Raw genomic sequence first — 19,991 nt, 5'->3', positions numbered from 1 at the left:
TGTCAACATTGTCATAGTGGCACTGAAGTTGTACAACTTTCAGCCTGATTTCAGACAGTAGCCCAGAATGAACGCCAGCACAGCCAACAACACTCCTGTCATTCAGCAGTCTGTCTCTATAAAACAGGACCGGTCTAAACTTGATGTGGTCTCGAGGGAATTCACCATACGACTTGTAATCAGGACACAAATCTGTATGACTGAACAGCATGATTCATTGATGGGTCTTTGCACATGCTCTGTGGACCAGGCCTGGACTGCTCACATCACAAGGTTAATTAAAGCAATAATCTCCTCACCAGAGTCTCTCATACCAGTCTTCATGTGCGGCTCACTCCCAGCAGCCTCAGTGACAAACAGCTGGATCTCATTCTCCTTAAACGGATTTCATTTATGGCTTAACTGTTTGATTCACGGCAAAGATTGCAACTTTGCTAATCTTGTAGAAACACTGACATGGAACTCTTTCAGCGAAGAGTAAACAGAACAATGACACTTTGAGGTGATATTTTGCCAAATACATGGGTTCAAATGTTTGTTGTTCTTCATGGTGCTTAATCAGTTTAGGAACTCGTTTGGTCTTTCTAATACAAGAGCCCTTGCTGGCATGGTTTCCGAGTACAGTAGAGCTGGCAGATGGAAGGAATTGGTGGCGGGAGAGTTGATGTCAACTGAAATAACCCTGCGTTTGTTTTGTGGACATTTGGTGCAATTTCTATGGAGAATGGTTTGTGCAACCTGATGGTTCTTCTCCAGACTTCCACAGAAGTGTCAGGTTCAAACTCAGCCATCTTTAGTCACCGTCAGTCAGCCTTATGCCACGTGGGACCAATATTCCCTGCAGATTTCACTCTCTTTTCAAGTTAAGACCGTAAAACCAAGGTTTTGGTTGATTTTACACACTGAACGATTATCTTATCTATTAAGTATTAAATATATTTATAGAATAGAATCCTCTAGATTGGATTTTATTGGTCGAATTGAAATTTGAAAGAAAACTAGTCATTTGCAACATACTTGGTGGAACCGATGCATTTAGTGACATAATGTTTGGTAGTTTTAATGGCTATCAAAATTGTCGTGATTAATCATTTTTTATTGATTGATGTTGTGTATCTGTGTCATTTCTTTGGACAAAGAGACTGTGATCATGTGCAACAGTATTTTTGATGGCTATTAAAAAAATAACAGTCAGTGGTCGCTGAAAGACATAAAACCACAGCCGTGGCCCTTATGCACTTAGTCTAATCCAATCTCACTAGTCAGAAAAGAAAAAAATAATGGGTCTTATTCATGAAAAACCAGGAGAACGAAACTTGTGTAAAATCATTTGATGCAATAACATTTAATAATTTCTAAAAACCAGTGAGAGTTTATGTAAGAATGGTTTTAGAAAAGATTTATTCTTGCATAAACTGTCGCATTGAATAGAACAGTTCACAAAACTGCTGTTACATAATTTTCACACTGAATGGAATCGTTTGTAAAACCGTTATCAATTGTTGCATTGAACTGATTGAATCATTCGTAGAATCATTCTTGTACAAGTTGTGGCGTTATATTGAATGCAACAGCTTACGTGATAATGGTTATGATGATTTACACATTCATTCTGCTCTGTTTCATGAAAGAGATCATTTGTGTGGCAGAATGATCACAGGCAGTTCATTTGGAGGCATCCTCAAGTCAATCTCGACATTCATTTGTAGTGACAAAACATTGTTCGTTTTCTAGGTCATCGCCCTTAAACCTCCTGCGATCAGCTGCACTTTCACCTGCACTGTTCCACAGGTTCTAAATGACTTTTCAGTTGTTACTTGTGAACGAGTCGTCTTTGTTTATTCTCCCCACCAATGTTCATCAGTTGTGACAAAAGCTGAAATGTTGTGTGCAGTCCAAGTTTTTACTGTGTTACTACTGTGTGTCCTGTGTGAATGACAGCAGGTCCGCTGCACAGAGAAACCCCCAGACAAAAGTCGCTTGCACTCTGCGTTAAGATGGCTGACTGATTCCTATACTCACTGAATGTACTGTAGAACGGTTTTTAAAACTCATAGGATAATCTAGTCACCTTTTGTTATTGGTCTTTAATTTGTCTAAGGTATTTTTTTGTATACAAAAGTTTACATTTTTATGTATATTTTTCTCGTGTAAAAACTGTAATATGTGTATAAACATTGTATGTAATATCTGTATATAGAGTGACAAATTTTGATCTTGTTTTTGGATGTAAGAATTAAAATTGTGTGAATTTGTTGGATTGTTACAGTTGTTTGGATTGGTTTGACCGTTACACATTCATCTGCCTTGAGGACCAGTCGGCTTTGAGCAGCAGGTGCTTCCTGAAAAGGGTGATGATAGCAGTGAACACTCAAGAGTTGTACATTAGTCTGAATAAGGGCGATGATAGCAGTGAACACTCACATTAGTCTGAATTGAACTTTAGCACAGATTTATAGTCCTATAATCCCATAGGCTCTTCTGTTACCTAACACATTATATTGCTGCTATCATCCAGGTGCAATCAAGTGTGCTGTAACTCCGAAGCGTCGGACAACAAAAATGGTTTACAGCTAAATGAAGTACTGTATATAATGGATTTTACACAGAATGAGATCATTTAAAGCTCGTGTATTATTTTTACATTTACATTGGATAAAAGCATCTGCTAAATGACAAAGCAACTTAAAAATGAGGACAAGCAGCAATCAAAATCAACAGAAGAGCAATGATATGAAAGTGCTATGACAAGTCTCAATTAGCCTAACGCAGTGCACGTAGCAAGGTTTTTATATAAATATATATATATATATATAAAATAAAAAGACAGAATAGAGAAGCTAGTGTTTTTATTTTTTTTTTTCAAGAAAACAAGCAGTTAGTAAATGGGTAGAGTGCAAGTATTTTTTCTATTTTTGATGTTGAAACACTCCTGTTCTGGTTTATACAGAATCAACTATAAGTCAATTGTAGGCTATCGGCAAGCAATGGTAGACTGGGGTAGAATTTGCAAAACCTATATTTTTGTTGTTATTTTGCAATTCTAATGCTAGTGGTTTAAAAATGACACATTTCAGCTTTGAAAATTCTATTTGTTTGCTGTACCGTAATTAACTTGAACGAGTTAAATGTTCCTATAGGAAAACACTGACCATAAAAATGAAGATTGTGTCTCTCTTCCTAAATCTAAAGAATCTACATGAGCATGTTAGCATAGTGCTAAAATAATGTTACAAGCAGCAAGAAAACTCATATTTGGAAAAAATAACCTCTAAAGCCAAGACTAGCCACAGCATAGAATAGAAATAGAGTAGAAATCAGCCTTGTACAGGTACGGAAAAAATAAATTGCCATCTAAAGAATTACAAATATGTTCAAGGGCAAAAAAAGTGCTAAATTATTTTAATATTACAGTCTTTTTTCAAACTCTAAGAGCAATGCTAGCAAAAGGAAAATGAAAGCTCTGTAAAAAACAAAATGTGTTTTAAAAGAGTTTTGAGGCATTTATATGCTAAACTGACAAATAAAAATAAATTTACAGTCTTTCTCTTACAGGAATTATCGAGGAAAACTTAAATTATTAAATGATTCCATGGGGTCCTTAAACAAATCCAGTCCACATACTACACTTATGTACAGACAGCAAGTAACTCAGATTGTAAATGGCTTATTCAAAATCCCACCATAATAAAACAGCAGTAAATACATAATACAGACAGACAGAAAGATTCTTCATGCAGAGGCACTGAGCGTCAGTTAGTGTTGAGACGAAAACCTGAAAACACAGAAAACACACATCAGACTCTACACACGTATTGGGCAATGCAGGCAGGGTGCTGTAAATACCTCTTTAATCTCTGAACCACCCCCGTCACCATCTTGTCAGTGATCCCAGGACATGTCTCTTCAGCCAGGAGCATGGCCTGCTTCAGTTTATAAACACCTTGCTTCTGCTTCAGCTGACAGAAGAACAAACACATGCATCCTGTGATTGAGACTTTGAATACATACAGGATTGTTAGTTCAGTATGCACTGACATTCATTTGCCTGATCATTAGTGAACTGCAAAGTTCAACTCTAGATAAACATTTGCAAATACATAATACGTTGGAAGGCTCCTCTGGATTAAATTCTTACCTCTGAAAACAATGGTAAAATAATAGAGGACTTGGACTCTTTTCTCTTGAGTGAAGGCTTCTTTGCTTCTTTGTCTGGAACCTACACAATGAGAGAAAGGCAGACGTGCAAATCTGATATATACAGTACATGTCCGAATATCTGTGCTCAAATTAAACTTTTCTTAGCACTATTTCTTCTTTTTTTGCTCGATTTTTAATCAGGTGGCGTTTTGGCGAGTTTTAGTGAATGTATGAATTCAGTTCCACTCAAATTCACAAGGTGTCCTATCAGAGGAACCATACATTTAAAAAGGATAGTTCACCCAAAAATGAAAATTCTGTCGTTAATGACTCACTCTCATGTCGTTCCAGACCCATAAGACCTTTGTTCATTTTTGGAACACAAATTAAGATATTTTTGATGAAATCCAAGAGCTTTCTGAATCTGACCCTCCATAGACATTCACGAGAGTACTCGTGTTACTCTTGTGAATCTGCGTCGAAGACTGACATGAAAGAGTTGTTGAATAAAGTTATTTTTGTTTTCTTTGCACACAAAAAGTATTCTTGTAGCTTTGTAACATTATGGTTGAACCACTGATGTCACAAGGACCTGTTTACCGATGTCCTTACTACCTTTCTTGAAAGTTTCAGTTGCATTGCTTTCTATGCAGGGTCAGATTTAATAAAAAAAAAAATCTTAATTTATGTTCTGGAGATGAACGAAGGTCTTGGGGGTTGGAATGACATGAGGGTGAGTAATAATGACAGAATTTTCATTTTTGGGTGAACTAACCCTTTAAATATCAACATAATCCACAGAGCTTGTTCCCAGTGGCTTCTGGACTCCACCAGGACTGTCCCTTGCCCCTGATACCCTTTGTGATATTCATGGACAGTATCTCAAAGCATAGCCGGGAGTGAAGGGTGTCCAGTTTGCAACCGAGTGTGAAGCAGGGGGGATGAGGGTCAGCAGCTCCAAAAATCTGAGGCAGTGGTTCCCAGTTGCAAAAAGGTGGATTTCCCATTTGGGATAGGGAGTGATTTGCTCCCGAGAGCAGGTCAGATCATGAGATTTACAGGCAGATCAGTTCAGTGGCGACAGTAATGTAGTCGTTGTACCAGACCATTGAGAGAGCTAAGCACAAACGTGAAGCTCTTGATTTACCAGTCAATCTATGTTCTCACCCTTAACTACGGTCATGCCATTTGGGTAATGACCAAAAGAATGAGATCGCAGGTATCGCATCCTGGAGACATTCATAGTAGAGCTGATACTCCTCATAAACAAGTTGATGTGGTAGGATGTCTCTCAGACACCTCACAATGAAGGTGTTCCAGGCATGTCCAATTGAGAATAGAACCTGGGGAAACCTCCATGCTGGAAGTCTTGGAAATGCCATAGGATCCCCCAGGACGAGCTGTGGAAGGAAAAGGATATATGGGCGGCCCTACTTAGCCTGCTGCCAATGTGACCTGGTCCTGGATAAGCAGCAAGAGAATTGATGGATGGAAGGATGATCCACTAACATCTAAAAACCACTCATTTTTTGTTTATCACTCCAAACCCAATGAGCATCTTTTTCTTGATAATTGTACTTAAGGCTGTCTTACAAATACAAATGATTTGCTTTGATATTTTTAGACAATGGCATATGTCACCTCTTTGTGTAGTTCTTCTTTTTTTATGACTCCATTCTGTTCCACTGTGGGCTTATGTCCTATGACAGTGCCAAAGATCCATTCATCAGCCACAGACTCTCCAGATGCCTCACTGTCATCTCTGAAGACACACAATGTTTTCTCAGTGAATAAATAATTATATTATTAATATAACTAATTGTGCCAATATATTTTTTTATGATTCTTACGATTCTGAATCAGAGCTGGACTCATCGAGGGCCTGTTTTTCTTTCCATCTCTTGTACTTGTCAACAAGATCCATCAGGAATGATGTCCTCTTGGCACATCGAGTGATAAATTTGTGTTTCAAAAGCTCTTTAGCTGTTGGCCTCTGGCAGAGACAATACAGACATTGTCTTTTGATTATACATGACTATACATCAGGAGTGGGCAGTCAAAGCTGTCTTGGAGGGCCGGTGTCCTGCAGAGTTTAGCTCCAACTCTAATTAAACACACCTGAACCAGCTAATCAAGGTTTAATCAAGGCAAGTTGGAGCTAAACTCTGCAGGACAACGGCCCTCCAAGACTTAGTTTGAAGACCCTTGGTTGAGGGTTTGACCTACAGGGCTGAATGAGAAACCCTGCTTTATCAGAGGTGTCCAGTCCTGCTCCTGAAGGGCCACCTTACAGCAAAATTTAGCTCCAGCCCTAATTCAAAACACATGGAACTTGTTAATCCTTATAAACATGTAGGCAGCACTTACAAAGTTGGGGTCTTTATTGAGACAGGCATCTACGAATTCTTTGAGAGCTTTGTTGTGGTTTCCCTCCAGTGCGGGTGAGTTTTCCTTAGGGATGAGAAATAACACCTTCATGGGGTGAAGATCAGAGTGGGGTGGCTCTCCTTTTGCTAGCTCGATTGCAGTTATGCCCAATGACCAGATATCTGCCTGCAAAAAACACACAAACCTTAGTGACCTATTCTACATGTGCTAAAACTTGCAATGTGCAACACAAATTTCATTGCTCTTGTTGAGAACTGATGATATACAACAGATTCTGGACAATCTGGTGTTTTCTAAAGATCAATAGGTCTAAACAAAGACATACAAATTATGGAAACAGAGTGGCTAAATAAGACGTAGCCAACTCTCCTCCTGGAGAGCTATCCTCTTGCAGAGTTTAGCTTCAGCCCCAACTAATCAAGGTGTTCAGGATTACTTGAAAATAACAGTCAGATGTGTTGGAGCAGGACTGGAACTGAAGTCTACATGATGGTAGAAGAGCAGGGTTGGATAGCTACTAACCTATGCCATCATGCCATGATTAAAACTTTGTTATGTACATTACACAGTGAACGGATCTGACCTTTGAGTCATACTCTGACTGTTTAATGACCTCTGGTGCCATCCAGAATGGAGTGCCCACAAACGTGTTCCTCTTGATCTGTGTGTCTGTGAGCTGCCCGGCCACACCAAAATCAGCTATCTTCACATTACCCTGCTCTGACAACAGGACGTTAGCGGCTAGAGAAACAAACAAGCACAAATCATATCATAGCTTTCAGAACAGAAGTGCCATCTTGAAATGCTGGAGAACGTTTATAGATTTCAATGGCAGAAAACTGTAGGTAATTCGTCACAGGTACCTTTAATATCTCTGTGAATTTTCTTTTTGGAGTGCAGGTAATCCAGACCCTTCAGGATCTCTCTGAGGATGGTGGCGATATGGGACTCATCAAGAGCTCCAGGTCCCAACTGTAGATCAAAGAACAAACCTGTTAGAGGAACTTAGCAAATGTGTGGGACTATAAACCTCTGGAAAAACACAAGTATAATTATTTACTACATGACTATAACCACAGTAATTCCTCATATCAGCTCATGTCATGGGGCTCCAGGACAGGTTTGAGGAGCAGTGGCCTAAATTATTTGTAGTCCTCCTAGAGCAGGGGTGCTCGTTCTCGCTCCTGCAGACTTAAAGGGATAGTTCACCTAAAAATGAGATACCCCATTATTTAGTCACCCTCAAGCCATCCTAGGTGTATATGACTTTCTTCTTGATGAATACAATCAGAGTTATATTAAAAATGTCTTGTCTCTTCCAAACTTTATAATGGCAGTGGGTATTGGTTCACATTTTGAAGCAAAATAAAGTGTTAATAGTTGTTATGCACATTAACGAGAGAGTGGAATTCCAGCGGATGACGTAGAACGGAGGCATAGCATTAGCTCCAGTGAGAATATCCTAGTCATGCGAGAACCAAGTTTTATTAACAGCAAAGGAAAAGCAGTCTCCTCTTGGCTAATATCAAAATCCTCAGGCATTTTCCTTTACAAACCCTCGTTTTGTACTTCTAATTTGTGACCGGTGTTTTGTTTTGCTCTCTCCTCTGTTCTTTTGAGTTCATCACTTCTGTGTTCATCACCGTGTTTGCCTCTGTCCTATGTCATCCGCTGGACGCCACTCTCTCTCTCTCTCTCTCACAATTTCGGAAGCTAGAGATTACGGTTTATAAAAGTTGTAAATATGAATATTTTTCTTATTCAAACGCATTGCTTTGCTTCAGGAGGCCTTTATCAACCCCCTGGAGCAATGTGGAGGACTATGATGGATGGACGCTTTTTATTTTCCTTCAAAATCTGGACCACTACTCACTGCCATTTCAAAGCTGGGAAGAACTAGGAAATTTTTTTTAAGTATTTGACTGAAAGAAGAACGTCATATACACCTGGGCTTGAGGGTGAGTAAATTATGGGGTAATTTTAATTTTTGGGTTAACTTTCCCTACAAGTTCCGACTCTGCACCAACACACCTGTTTGAAGTTACCAAGTGTTTCTGGAGATCTTAAATAGCTGATTCATGAATATTTGATTAGGGTTATAGCTAAACTTTGCAGGAAGGTAAATCTATAGGAAACGGATTAAACACCCATGCCCTAGAGATTTGCAACTTTATTTTTTGTAAATATTGTTTTAAATTATACACTTTTAACTTGTCATTGACTTTTCTATTATAATACCAGGTTGTCATCAATATAGACTGTACTAGTCGGTAAAGTTAAGGAAATTAAAATTCTCACCAAATCCAGAGCAGAACCCCCTCCTAAATATTCCATGATGATCCACAGTTTTGTGTCCTGCAAGAGATGTTGAGTTATATAATTCCAGTTTGGACTGCGTTATTACATGTCACTATTGTCTTATTGTCTTACAAGCAGCAGTGATTTTTAAAATCTCTAAAACCATGTTCCAAACCTAAAGAGCTAAATGACCAATTTTCTGCGAATGTCACTCATCCATCCAGATGTTCCCATTAGTTGTAAAGCAGGGGTAGCCAACCCTACTCCTGGAGGACTGACTTCCTGCAAACCTCCCTGCTCCAACACACCTGCCTGTTATTTTCACGTGATCTTGAAGACCTTGATTTTCTGCTTCAGATGTTTGACTAGGGTTGGAGTTGAGCTCTGCAGATGCTAGCCCTTCAGGAGCAGGGTATCAGATCAGTGGGGCTACACACATATGGGACACTCTTACAACCCTAGCCAGTCCTCTGTGGGAGCTCTCTAGTCATGTTATGGTGAAATTTGCCTATATAGGACAACTCCCAAAAGGCCTATTCACACTAAGGTATTGGCAATTGGCAATTAGGTCAAGTATAAGTACATCTCAATGTTCAATCTACATATATAAACTCTACTTCTTCCAAAGAAAAAATTATCAGCACACAAAAGTTTGGACCTCTGCTATCCCCAAATATCATACATTTTACAGATTAAATCCAGTTTAAGTCACCATAAGCTGCATGATACGCATTGAACTGCTTCAGGGAAGCAGTACATGGGCCTCACCTTCAGATAAGAGCCATAGTATTTAGTGATGAAGGGGCTGTCGCACTGGCTGAGGACTGTGATCTCCTGTTGGATGTCTTCCACTTCATCTTCAGCCTCCTCCAGATCAATAATCTTTATAGCGACCTTCTGTTGTGTGTGATTGTCAATGCCTTTAAAGACCTCTCCAAAAGATCCCTTCCCAATCCTCTCTTGCTTGGTAAACAGCTTCTCCGGGTCAACTTTTAAATTCTATAAAAGAAAGAAAAACTAATGAGAAGTACTCTAGTTAGTTGTAGATTGAAAACATTTAAACATTTGAAATGCTAGAAATCTTTTCAAGGAAAATAGTAAATCATAAATTGTGAGTCCGTACAAAAAACTAGACCTTAGGAACTCAAATAGTGTAAAACAAACACTATGGATAATTTAAAGTTGGTGTAGATATGGCAACAATGCCAGTCAAGTGAACCTGTTTTACTTCTTATCTACATAACACCCTATGCCCATTTCTGGCAATAAACTTGAAGAAAAATCTATGTATGACATTGTTTATGTTTTAATGGCTTCCTGAAGAATCCCCAGGTGTCTAGAAATGCACTAAACCAATTATGCAAAAGTTTAATATGAGAGAGGAATTAAAACACTGCTAGAGTTACCAGATGTTCATCTTGACAATCCAAATAAATCACAGTGTCATCCAAATAAGATGTGCAATTCTCATGAGTTGCTGGAACGTGGCAGGTGCATCCTGTATTCTCAAAGGCATTATTGCATACCTTAACTTTAGTGTCAAATATTATTGAGGCACAAATTATCCAACATTTCAGAAATTTGACAGCACCTAGCCTTATATAATCTTACAAATGCTAGCATATTCTTGCAAATGGAGGCAGTGTTAAAACGTTAATGTTTTGAAAAAGAGGAACTTTCAGCACAAAGCAATGACAAGCACATTATGACTCTATAAATGTTAAAAGAAGTTTATGGTGAATCAGAAGAGATACACAGCTAATCTAATCTCTCACACGTCATTTACAATAACCACAGTCACGGCCTTTCCACTAACAGTGGCACTTTGGTCATCAGATATTATGTGACCCTATGAAAAAAAGAAAAAAGAAAAACCCTCTTGGGTGGTTCTGAAATTATAAAAAAATTACAAACTTTTACTGTGGCAAATTCAATGGAAGTAATTTACTTATAAAATGTTTCTGCTGTTAAAGCAATTTTTCAATGACATTTTTTGAACAAATATTAACTTCACACACTTAATGTTTCTTCATACATCTGCTGTTCAAAAATTCTCCAATTGTCTGGCATCAGGACCATGCTGTCAACAAATAACAATAACCAGAAAACTCTCATTCACACTCAAACACACAGTACCTTTGATCCTTCAGTGTCCATGACTATGGCTGCTGCTTCCTGAATCTGCTGTTCATACTCATGTGTTAGTCAGTCCATCAGGGCTCTTTATCATGTGGGTGTAACGGGGCGGTGACACGGCCGCTCTCTACCACAGTAATGGGGTCAAAGAGCAGAATACCTCTTCTAATGATTATGAATACAGGCTAAATACAAATAATTCCACCCATGTGATGAAAAGTGATTTCCGTCACGAGTATAACTGTAATCATATTTATTAAAATAAAAAAAATGCTGCCATTATTTGCTTACCCACATGTTGTTCCAAGCCTGTAATACTTTCTTTCTTTAATTTAAAATTTAAAATTGATTATTTTTTTTATTTTTTTTTTATGAAATAGTGAATTGTTTCCATTTAGCAGTTCACAGTAACCACGGTGATAAAGTGATCATCTGTCCTTTGTGAAGCTTGGTGAAATGTTGGGTATACTGGGCAGTCACACAGTTATTAGCAGGATATGGTTGATAAAAGTAAATGGGTAAATTTGGGCCACAATACCACAGTTACATTAACACTCCCATTTATTTGTGGATAAATGCCCAGGCTTTGCCCAACACAGACTGAGCACCTCTGCTGGCTTCATCAACACCACTACCAGCAGTCATTTTCCTCATCCAGGTACTGACCAGGTTCAGCCCTACCTACCTTCACACAGTTACCAGAGAGCTGTATGGCTGCTAGACCACTTTCACAACAGCTGGGCTTTCAAAAGTGCTCAATGAATGTTCTAAGTCATAAACCAAACCAACCAGTTCTTAGATGAGTCACAAACTCATTTATAAACTTTAAAAGCATTTTTGAATATCGCAAATATTCAATATTTGAATAAAAATGTATATAAAACTGTTGACTTGTCATTGTCCATGAAATAATTTAGAAGTATAAACAGTTTATTACTAAAATAATCAGATATACTGCATACAAAAATATAAGTAGATTAAAATAGTATAGGGAAACCAAATCAATTACATCATTCACAGGCATAGGAGATTGCTGCTGAACTGTTTCAACAAACAATACATTTCCATTTACCGAATTCATGACAAAAACCTGACAGATTTGCTGGTGGATTTCTCTTCAGGATTATTGGTAGTATACCTAACCCTAAATTGAAATCACATTTTGTGGCATTTGTGGCTTTTACAGAAGCATACATGTATATCAGGGGTCTCCAACCCTGCTTCTGGACAGCCTTCCTGCAATTTCAGTTTATGCCCCAATCAAACACACCTCAAGCAGCCCTAAACACCTCAGTTATCTGGTTTATGCGTGTTTGATTGGGGTTTGAGCTCAACTCTGCAGGATGGTAGTTCTCCAGAAGCACGACTGGAGACCTCTGCTGTATACCACTACTTAACAATTGCTCATCTCGTGGTAGGTCGGTATTAAAAGAAGAAATATTCATACATTTCTAATTACTGATGTCCTAATGCATCAGTAGCTACTAGTATGTACTGACTCTGGACGGTCCCTTGGAAAATTTAGTTCAAATGAGCTGTTTAGTCATGATGTCAATTTCTCTGTCAGCCTACAGAGCTAATTCAGCATGGGTTTATGTTTGGCAAATTGGACACCCATTTTGGTCGTAACTTGATATCATCTTGGATGATTTTTTTTTTTTTTTTTTCACTGAGCTTGTTGCAATGCATTATGCCTTCTGCATAATTGCTAGGCTACTTAAACTCAAAAGGCTAAAGACCATTGTTTCATTGTAGAGTATTGTTTATTATAGTCCATCTGCATTATAAACCATATCTAAAGATATCATGACTTGAAACTTTTCTTGCTATATCTGATTCACTCAGTGGGGTCTTACAGCAAATTGCAATTGATTGGAAATGTATATTCAAATCTGCCTCCAGCAATCTAAAAAAAAAAAAAAAAAAAAAAAAACTATTAAAACATGAACTGTTTGATCTGAATCGTGTATTTATTTATTTAGGCATTATGTGTTGTGTTTAGCTATGTTTGAAACCATTGATTTTACCCCTTGGCTTTTTTGTGGTCTGAAATCTATATTCTGTATTCAATTATCGTCTAAATAAAAAATCAAAACAAAACAAAAAACTAGCCAATCAAAAATGGACTGAACCAAGTCCTCAGCCTACATTTTTTCTTTTTTGATAATCCGTATCACTTCTAATCTGTATCTAATTCACAACATGTGTCATCTAGACCATGTATTTTAGCACAGCGAGAATGCTGTATTAACCAATCCGGTGAAGTGTACTGTTGTTGTACCTGTGAGTATGAGAACTGCAGGCCAGTGACTGAGAACATGACCTCTCCTGTAGTTATGAGGAAGTACTGAGGAATCTGCAGAGCCATGTGGACCGAGTTGGGCTTCATATCCTCAACTTCTATTAAAGAACACACATCAGAGGAGAACACAGTGCTGGTGATGAGGAAGGTGTATGAGGCACCGAATCCAAACTTCAAGGAAAACTCACACCATTGTTCACCATGTCTGAGCATGAAATTCCGCCTTAGGAGAGAAGCCAACACAACAACAGTCAGACAGCATGACTCTAAAACACAAGGATTTATTCAAGTCAACTTGAAGTGGTATTCAAAACCCATTTTAATCCCATTATGTGGAAAATATTTTTTCCAAAAAAAAAAAAAAAAATGTAGTATGACACTTTTATCCTTCAGGAACTGACTGGACTAAAAATATGGCAGCATTTAGGTTGTGTATTTTAAGAGCTGCATGCACCAACCAAGCAACTGCTATCGAGATGAATGGGAATGCTAACAATTCTTCCTTTTCAACAATTGGTTTCACTTAGAAATTATTCTAGTTTTGGATGTCACTGGGCACATTATGTGGCAACTACACCATGTATTTTAGCATGGCGAGAACAGTGTATTAACCAATCAGAAACCGGGACCAAGACTATCAATTTGATTACTAAACAACTTTAGAAAATAATAAGTGTTGATTGTGCAAACAGTGAAATTAGTGAATTCCTCTAATTACAATGTATACAAGCAGCTTTTTCTTTTTGTTTTTTCAAAAAGAAAATTTCTGATAATATGTCAGCATTTAGGTTGTGCATTTTCAGGGCTGCATGCTCCTGCTGAGCAACTGCTATTGAGATGAATGGGGATGTTAAGAGTTAGTAAAACATCATTAGTAAGTAAGAAGAGACAATGATTCCATGGTGACTTTAAAAAGTAATTTGATACAAGCAATTATCAACTTTGTTAACAAGTTAAAGCATGTTGGCAAACAGTATTTTACTAAACATCAGTGAAAAATCTGAAAAATTTACTCACTTCCCCTGATTCACCAGTGTGTAGTTTGTATTGGCTGATGGTTCAATGGAATCCAGGTTAGTGATATTCAGATATATTGTCCAGCCATTCACAAACCCGTGTGACATGAAATCATTCAGTGAAAGTTCGGTTTTAAGGAGCAGTTAAACCAATTTTAAAGTCCTACCAAATGGCATTCTTTCCTTCCCTTGGTTTGGACTTGACGTAGACTTCCTGGAGGAAAATTATATTTTTCAGTTATATTTTACTGTAATGTTTTTACCAGGCCATGAACCTGTTTGTTCATTAAAGGGGTCATGAACTGAGAAACCAAAATTCCCTTGATCTTTTGACATATAAGAGGTCATTGTACTATAAGAATATCCTGTAAGTTTCAGAACTTTCTTGTTAGTTTAAGAACAGCTTATATTGAAGGGATATTGCTTATATTGAAGCTTATATTTGGCAGTCTGCCAAACCGACAGCTTGTGAAATGTTCCACTCAGTGATGTAACAGTGTGGCCAAACACCTCCTCTGCAGAAGAAGATCAACACCTGCTTCTACATCGCTGCCTGTTTAACCCCGCCCACCAATTTGCACATGTAGCGTTTACGATAGAGGCGAATGTGTAGGTCTACGCAGAAACCAAATGATAAAGATTCTGCGAAGACAACAGGATGCTGTGCAGTGCCAAGTTGTGGAAAAAAAATAATATTTGCATTGCCTTCCTTCTGATTCCAATGTTAGGGGAGAGTAATGAACTTTATTTTTAATGAAGATCCAGACTGCGTCAGTAAGAACTTGGTGCTTTGTTCGCTTCATTTTACCGCAGATTTGTTTACAAACAAGACACAATTTGACAGGATTTTCAGAAAGAGCGCAACTAAAAGACTACGCTGTGCTGAATATATTGGATCCAACAGTAATTTCGCAACACACAAGTGTGAGTAACTGATGTTATTTCGTGGTCACTATTGCTTTGTCTGTTAAAAACATCTTTTGATATGAGTATTTATGTGTTTTAAACCTAAATCACAGCAGCGTCAATCTGTGCAGGATGTAGGCTGTCAGACATACACAACTATTAGCCAATCATAGCAGTGGGCATTGACAATCAGCCACGCCTATTCAAACAGAGCGTTCTGATGAGGGGGGTTAAAACAGGACAGAAAATAGTCTATTACTTCTAAATCTAAAAGTTTTTTAATGTAAAAATTGTGATACCATTATAAGTGGACCAGAGAGTATAGTACAAAACAAAAAACAAAGGCAGTTCATGACCCCTTTAAAAGTATACTTCTGGGCAGATGCCACAGACGTACACTGCCAGAGGTTCTGGGGTGGGATCTTTTGACTTGGGCCAGTAAAAGCCCCAATATATGTCAAGTGAATTCAAAGATCGAACACATGTGACAATTTATTTTATTATTTTATTTTTGCTGTTTTTATGTGATTTTTTAGTAGCTTGTTCTGTGTTGCTTAGAGTTTATCTCTTTATCTGCATATGCCGTTTTTGAGATTCATACACTGATTCTTGATGTCACTGTATGCCTAAAAGAGTGTTTCTTCAACTGCATTTTTGATCAGAACATTTTTTAAGAAACCCTTTGGATTATACTGAAAATTCCAGGTTTTATACAGTAGAATCACAAGGCTGCTGTAATGGATTTGGATTTTGGATTTTGGATTCAATTTATTGTCATTGCACATGTAGGTACAAGGCAACGAAATGCAATAAAGAAGAAGAAATACAGCATAACATGAGGAAAGAGAGGAGAAAAAAATTGTCCTCACACTACGCTCCTGGACGAGAGTGCAGTGTGAGAACAGACAAAAACCTCAGCATAAAGCACAGTCAACACAGGAACATAACTTGCATAGTAATCCTAGTTCAGACGAAACAGCCATCCGGCCAGCAGCCACAGCGCAAACACACGGACCCGTTATCACTGACAGGATGAAGCGACGAAGGCGTGGGATGGGGGTAGGGAGGTGTATGAGTGTGTGTATGTGTAAGTTCGTGTGAGTTCGTATGCCTTGAAATCCGTTTCGCCAGCACTCCAAACCAGTCGACTCAGTTCGCAGGTTGTGATGCGACATAGCAATTGCCATGGAAACGACCTTGGACAGAGCACAAGCGCCCGACAATAACAAGGTGTTTGATGGGGGGAGGGAATGGAAGAAAGAGCGTCTCCCTGCAGTATTCACCGGAGAGTTGATACCAGAGCGGCCTTGCCAAGCCGTTCTGTTGTGGGAAGCCGGAAAGAGATAAGATTGTTTTGTCTTAGGGCGAACAGCTGTCTTCCAGTTTCACAGCTATTCTCATTGTCCATTCTGATCTGCTTGTCCATCAATTTTTCTTTCCAAAGCCGAGAGCTTAGCCGTGATCGAATCCATCTCTGCCTACAGCCTCCATCATGACGGGCAGCCTTGAGAGGTTTTGGATAGCCAGTCCCGTCTCCTTAATTTTCTGATAATTTAGGGCAACGCCTAATCCAAATAGCAGAAACCCAGTTATCATTGTTCCGAATAAGAAGATGTCTTCAATGTCCTCCACGGAGAGAGCCGCCAGACACACGACCCGCCATCTCTCCCATGCGTCCATCGTGTAGCCAGCAGCAAACGTCCCAGCGGGACATTCCGGTTCTCCAGATCCCGCTTTCCTAGTCGAGAAGATGGTGTCAATTGCGTTAAGAGACCAGTTGATCAGATCCATAATTTCGGTTTTGTAAATAGTGCAGCGAGAGTCTCTTAAGAAGGACAGGACAATACAAGAGAGCAAGCAGGGAAGTTCAGGAGGGAGGGAGGGAAGAAAAATGCGACCGCCTTCGAACAGAGCCAAACGAGAATAATCAATAATTAATAATTTGCATAATCAATGCAAATCTAACTCAGAGATTAGGCTCTAAATGAGTTCAGTGATTCAGGTCAAATAATGATTATGTAAACATAACTAGCACCACCCAATCAACTTTACACTTGGCTTGTCTAGCTGTTATAACTCAGTTACAGAAGTCAAACAAAATCTAGTGTTAAAAAGTCAAGGGTCAAGAGCCCAACTAAAGAAACACTGACCATCGTAATGGTAACCTAAAAAAATATTTTCTCCTTCAGTGATTCTGTTTGTTAACATCAAGTGTCATTAATAACTCTGTTTTGGGGGCCTGAAAACACAAGCTTTTGAACACTATGCCTGTATCACCTCCATGTAATCAACAAAAATGAAAAAGTGAATTTATGAAAAAAGTCGTGACGTATTGTCAAGTATGGTGACCCATACTCGAAATTGGTGCTCTGCGTTTAACCCATCCAAGTGCACACACACAGCAGTGAGTAGTGAACAAATCCACACACACACACACACACACACCGTGAACACACACCCGGAGCAGTGGGCAGCCATGCTGCAGCGCCCGGGGAGCAATTGGGGGTTCGGTGCCTTGCTCAAGGGCACCTCAGTCGTGGTAAAGGTGATGTCATGTGCATCCGTAGTATGCATTTGCAGGGTGTTTCTTGATCGCCAACTACTGGCCTGGCATGCATAACATAGTATTCATTAGCAGAGTGTTTATTTATCTATTTTATTATGTTTTGATTCTGTCCAATAAAACGCTCCAGTTAGTAGCGTAACATCGGTTCACTTAGATAAGGGAACGAGCGTTGCGTCGTCATTTTTTGTTGATGACTGCTAATGGGGAAACTCCTGTTTACTCTGTTACTGAAGCCAGATTGGTTAACGTTTGTGTACTGCACAAACCAATGGTGCTTGAACCCGCCAGTGGGGGGGGGGGGGGGGGGGGGGCACTTGCTATATAAGTCAGCCCAGAGAGCCATTTCATCAGAATCAATGACTGAAACGACAGCCTTCGAATTGCGTGCAGCTATAGCACGGCCAGTTACGCAACGCTAGTTCCCTTATCTCAGGGAACCGAGGTTCTCTATCGAAAGGGAACTCCTGTTGCATCATAATTTTTTATTGACGAGTGCTAATGAGGAACGCATCCAGAAGTGGTGTGCTATAAGCAGAAGCAGAACTAAGCCTGCTCCGCGAGCTCAGCTCAGGCACGCTCAGAGTGGGCCTCGTGAGTCCAAGCTATGCTTGTCATAAGCCTTGTCCACCCGAAGGGAGAAAAGTAGCACTAAGCAGATAGCACCCCTGCCTACAGGGCAGGGACGTTCAAACTGTAGAATCTGATAAAGGTTGATGGCGACGACCATCCGGCGGCCGCACAAATCTCCCCAATAGAGATTCTGTTGGACCACACCCAGGAGAAGGCCATTCCGCTCTTGGAGTGGGCCTTCACACCTATAGGGCACTGTATGCCCGCTGAGGCATAGGCCAGGGCGATAGCCTCTACTATCCAATGAGATAGCCTTTGCTTTGTGACCGGCAGCCCCTTAGAGCAGCCTCCAAAGCACACAAAGAGCTGTTTGGACTGTCTAAATGACTTAGAACACTCAAAGTACACTTGCATTGCCCGGACTGGGCATATCAAGTTAGGTCCCTGCTCACCGTCCGATGCGGGGAGTGCTAGAAGGGAGATAACCTGGGCTCTGAACGGAGTTGTGAGCAATTTCGGTACATAGCCGCTGCGCGGCCGAAGAATGAACTTACAGTCGTTGGGTCCGAACTCAAGACAAGAAGTACTGACAGATAGGGCTTGCAAGTCACCCAGTCGCTTGACAGACGTTAGGGCCAAAAGCAGAGCAGTTTTGAGCATCATGACCTTTAACCTGTTAACCTTCGCCCCCCATTTTGGGCCTCACAGGTGAAAATAACCTACCTAAATTAAAACGGTAACAGTTCCTGACAAAGTGTGCTACACAAACAAATTAGGTATCTTTGGAAAGAAGACACTCTTGGCTTTACTATCTATCATCCAGAGTTGATAATGCTCAAAAAGATAAAAAGTTATAGACACTGACGTGCCTTGAAAAATATTTTTCCACACTGAATGTTTTTTTATTTCATATACAAATACATGAAATAAGTCCTGGAGCAATCCAGAAAAGTAATGGATTGAAAGCCACATGTCTCATGAGTTTATATTTCAAATTGGAAGAAGATACCATGAAAAATGAGATTCTTGCAATATTTTTTCTGAAACTATTTATAGTCCTCCCACCTCCCTGTTTGAGGAATAATAGCCACCAAATGTATTGCAGAATTATACAAACTATTTTAGTCATTATACATATTCCTGTATAGTTTTTCAATTATAAAATAATAGACAGAAGTTTAGACATCATATAAGTGATTTATTTGAGCACAAAGAAATACAAAAATAATTGAGCAATAAAAAAGGAAAAAAATGGGAAAAAAATGCTTTGTATATAGTATGTATACTGAAGTATTCTGATTGCCAGACATGAAGTGATATTGGCAGACATGGTCATACAGTCAGTAATCACACGCTGATGTGCTTCCATAGAGATGATAATCATACAGATGAGCCATATAATCAATAATAGCTGATCATTGAATCACAATGATAGCCGTCATAGAGTCGGTAATAAACACGCTGATGTCCGTCCATACATATGATAATCATGCAGATACGGCCACATTCCCCACACAATACACACACACACACATATAAAAAATGTAGAAGAAAAAAAAGTTTTAATTTCTGATATCAAGAATTTAATTTTCAGATATCAGAAATGAACATTGTCACTAATTAAATTTTTGATATCAAGAATTAAATTGTTGATATCAAGAATATACAT

General features: G+C 39.1%; 1 protein-coding gene across 1 annotated transcript; it reads right to left on the bottom strand.

Moving 5' to 3' along the window:
* Window positions 1-3,756: 3,756 nt before the first annotated feature.
* Window positions 3,757-18,982, bottom strand: LOC306877103 (serine/threonine-protein kinase 24-like; the record flags this gene model as incomplete). Its single annotated transcript, XM_079428640.1, has 12 exons — window positions 3,757-3,775; window positions 3,847-3,959; window positions 4,139-4,219; window positions 5,782-5,902; window positions 5,991-6,133; window positions 6,508-6,693; window positions 7,112-7,269; window positions 7,392-7,500; window positions 8,827-8,883; window positions 9,595-9,825; window positions 13,244-13,487; window positions 18,426-18,982. The coding sequence occupies 12 exons, from the start codon at window positions 18,980-18,982 to the stop codon at window positions 3,757-3,759; spliced, it is 2,019 nt and encodes a 672-aa protein (XP_079284766.1).
* Between the last annotated feature and the right edge of the window lie 1,009 nt (window positions 18,983-19,991).

Source organism: Barbus barbus (assembly GCF_936440315.1).
Source record: "Barbus barbus genome assembly, chromosome: 11".
Classification (NCBI taxonomy): Eukaryota; Metazoa; Chordata; class Actinopteri; order Cypriniformes; family Cyprinidae; genus Barbus; species Barbus barbus.
This window is presented reverse-complemented; position numbering and strand designations above follow the sequence as displayed.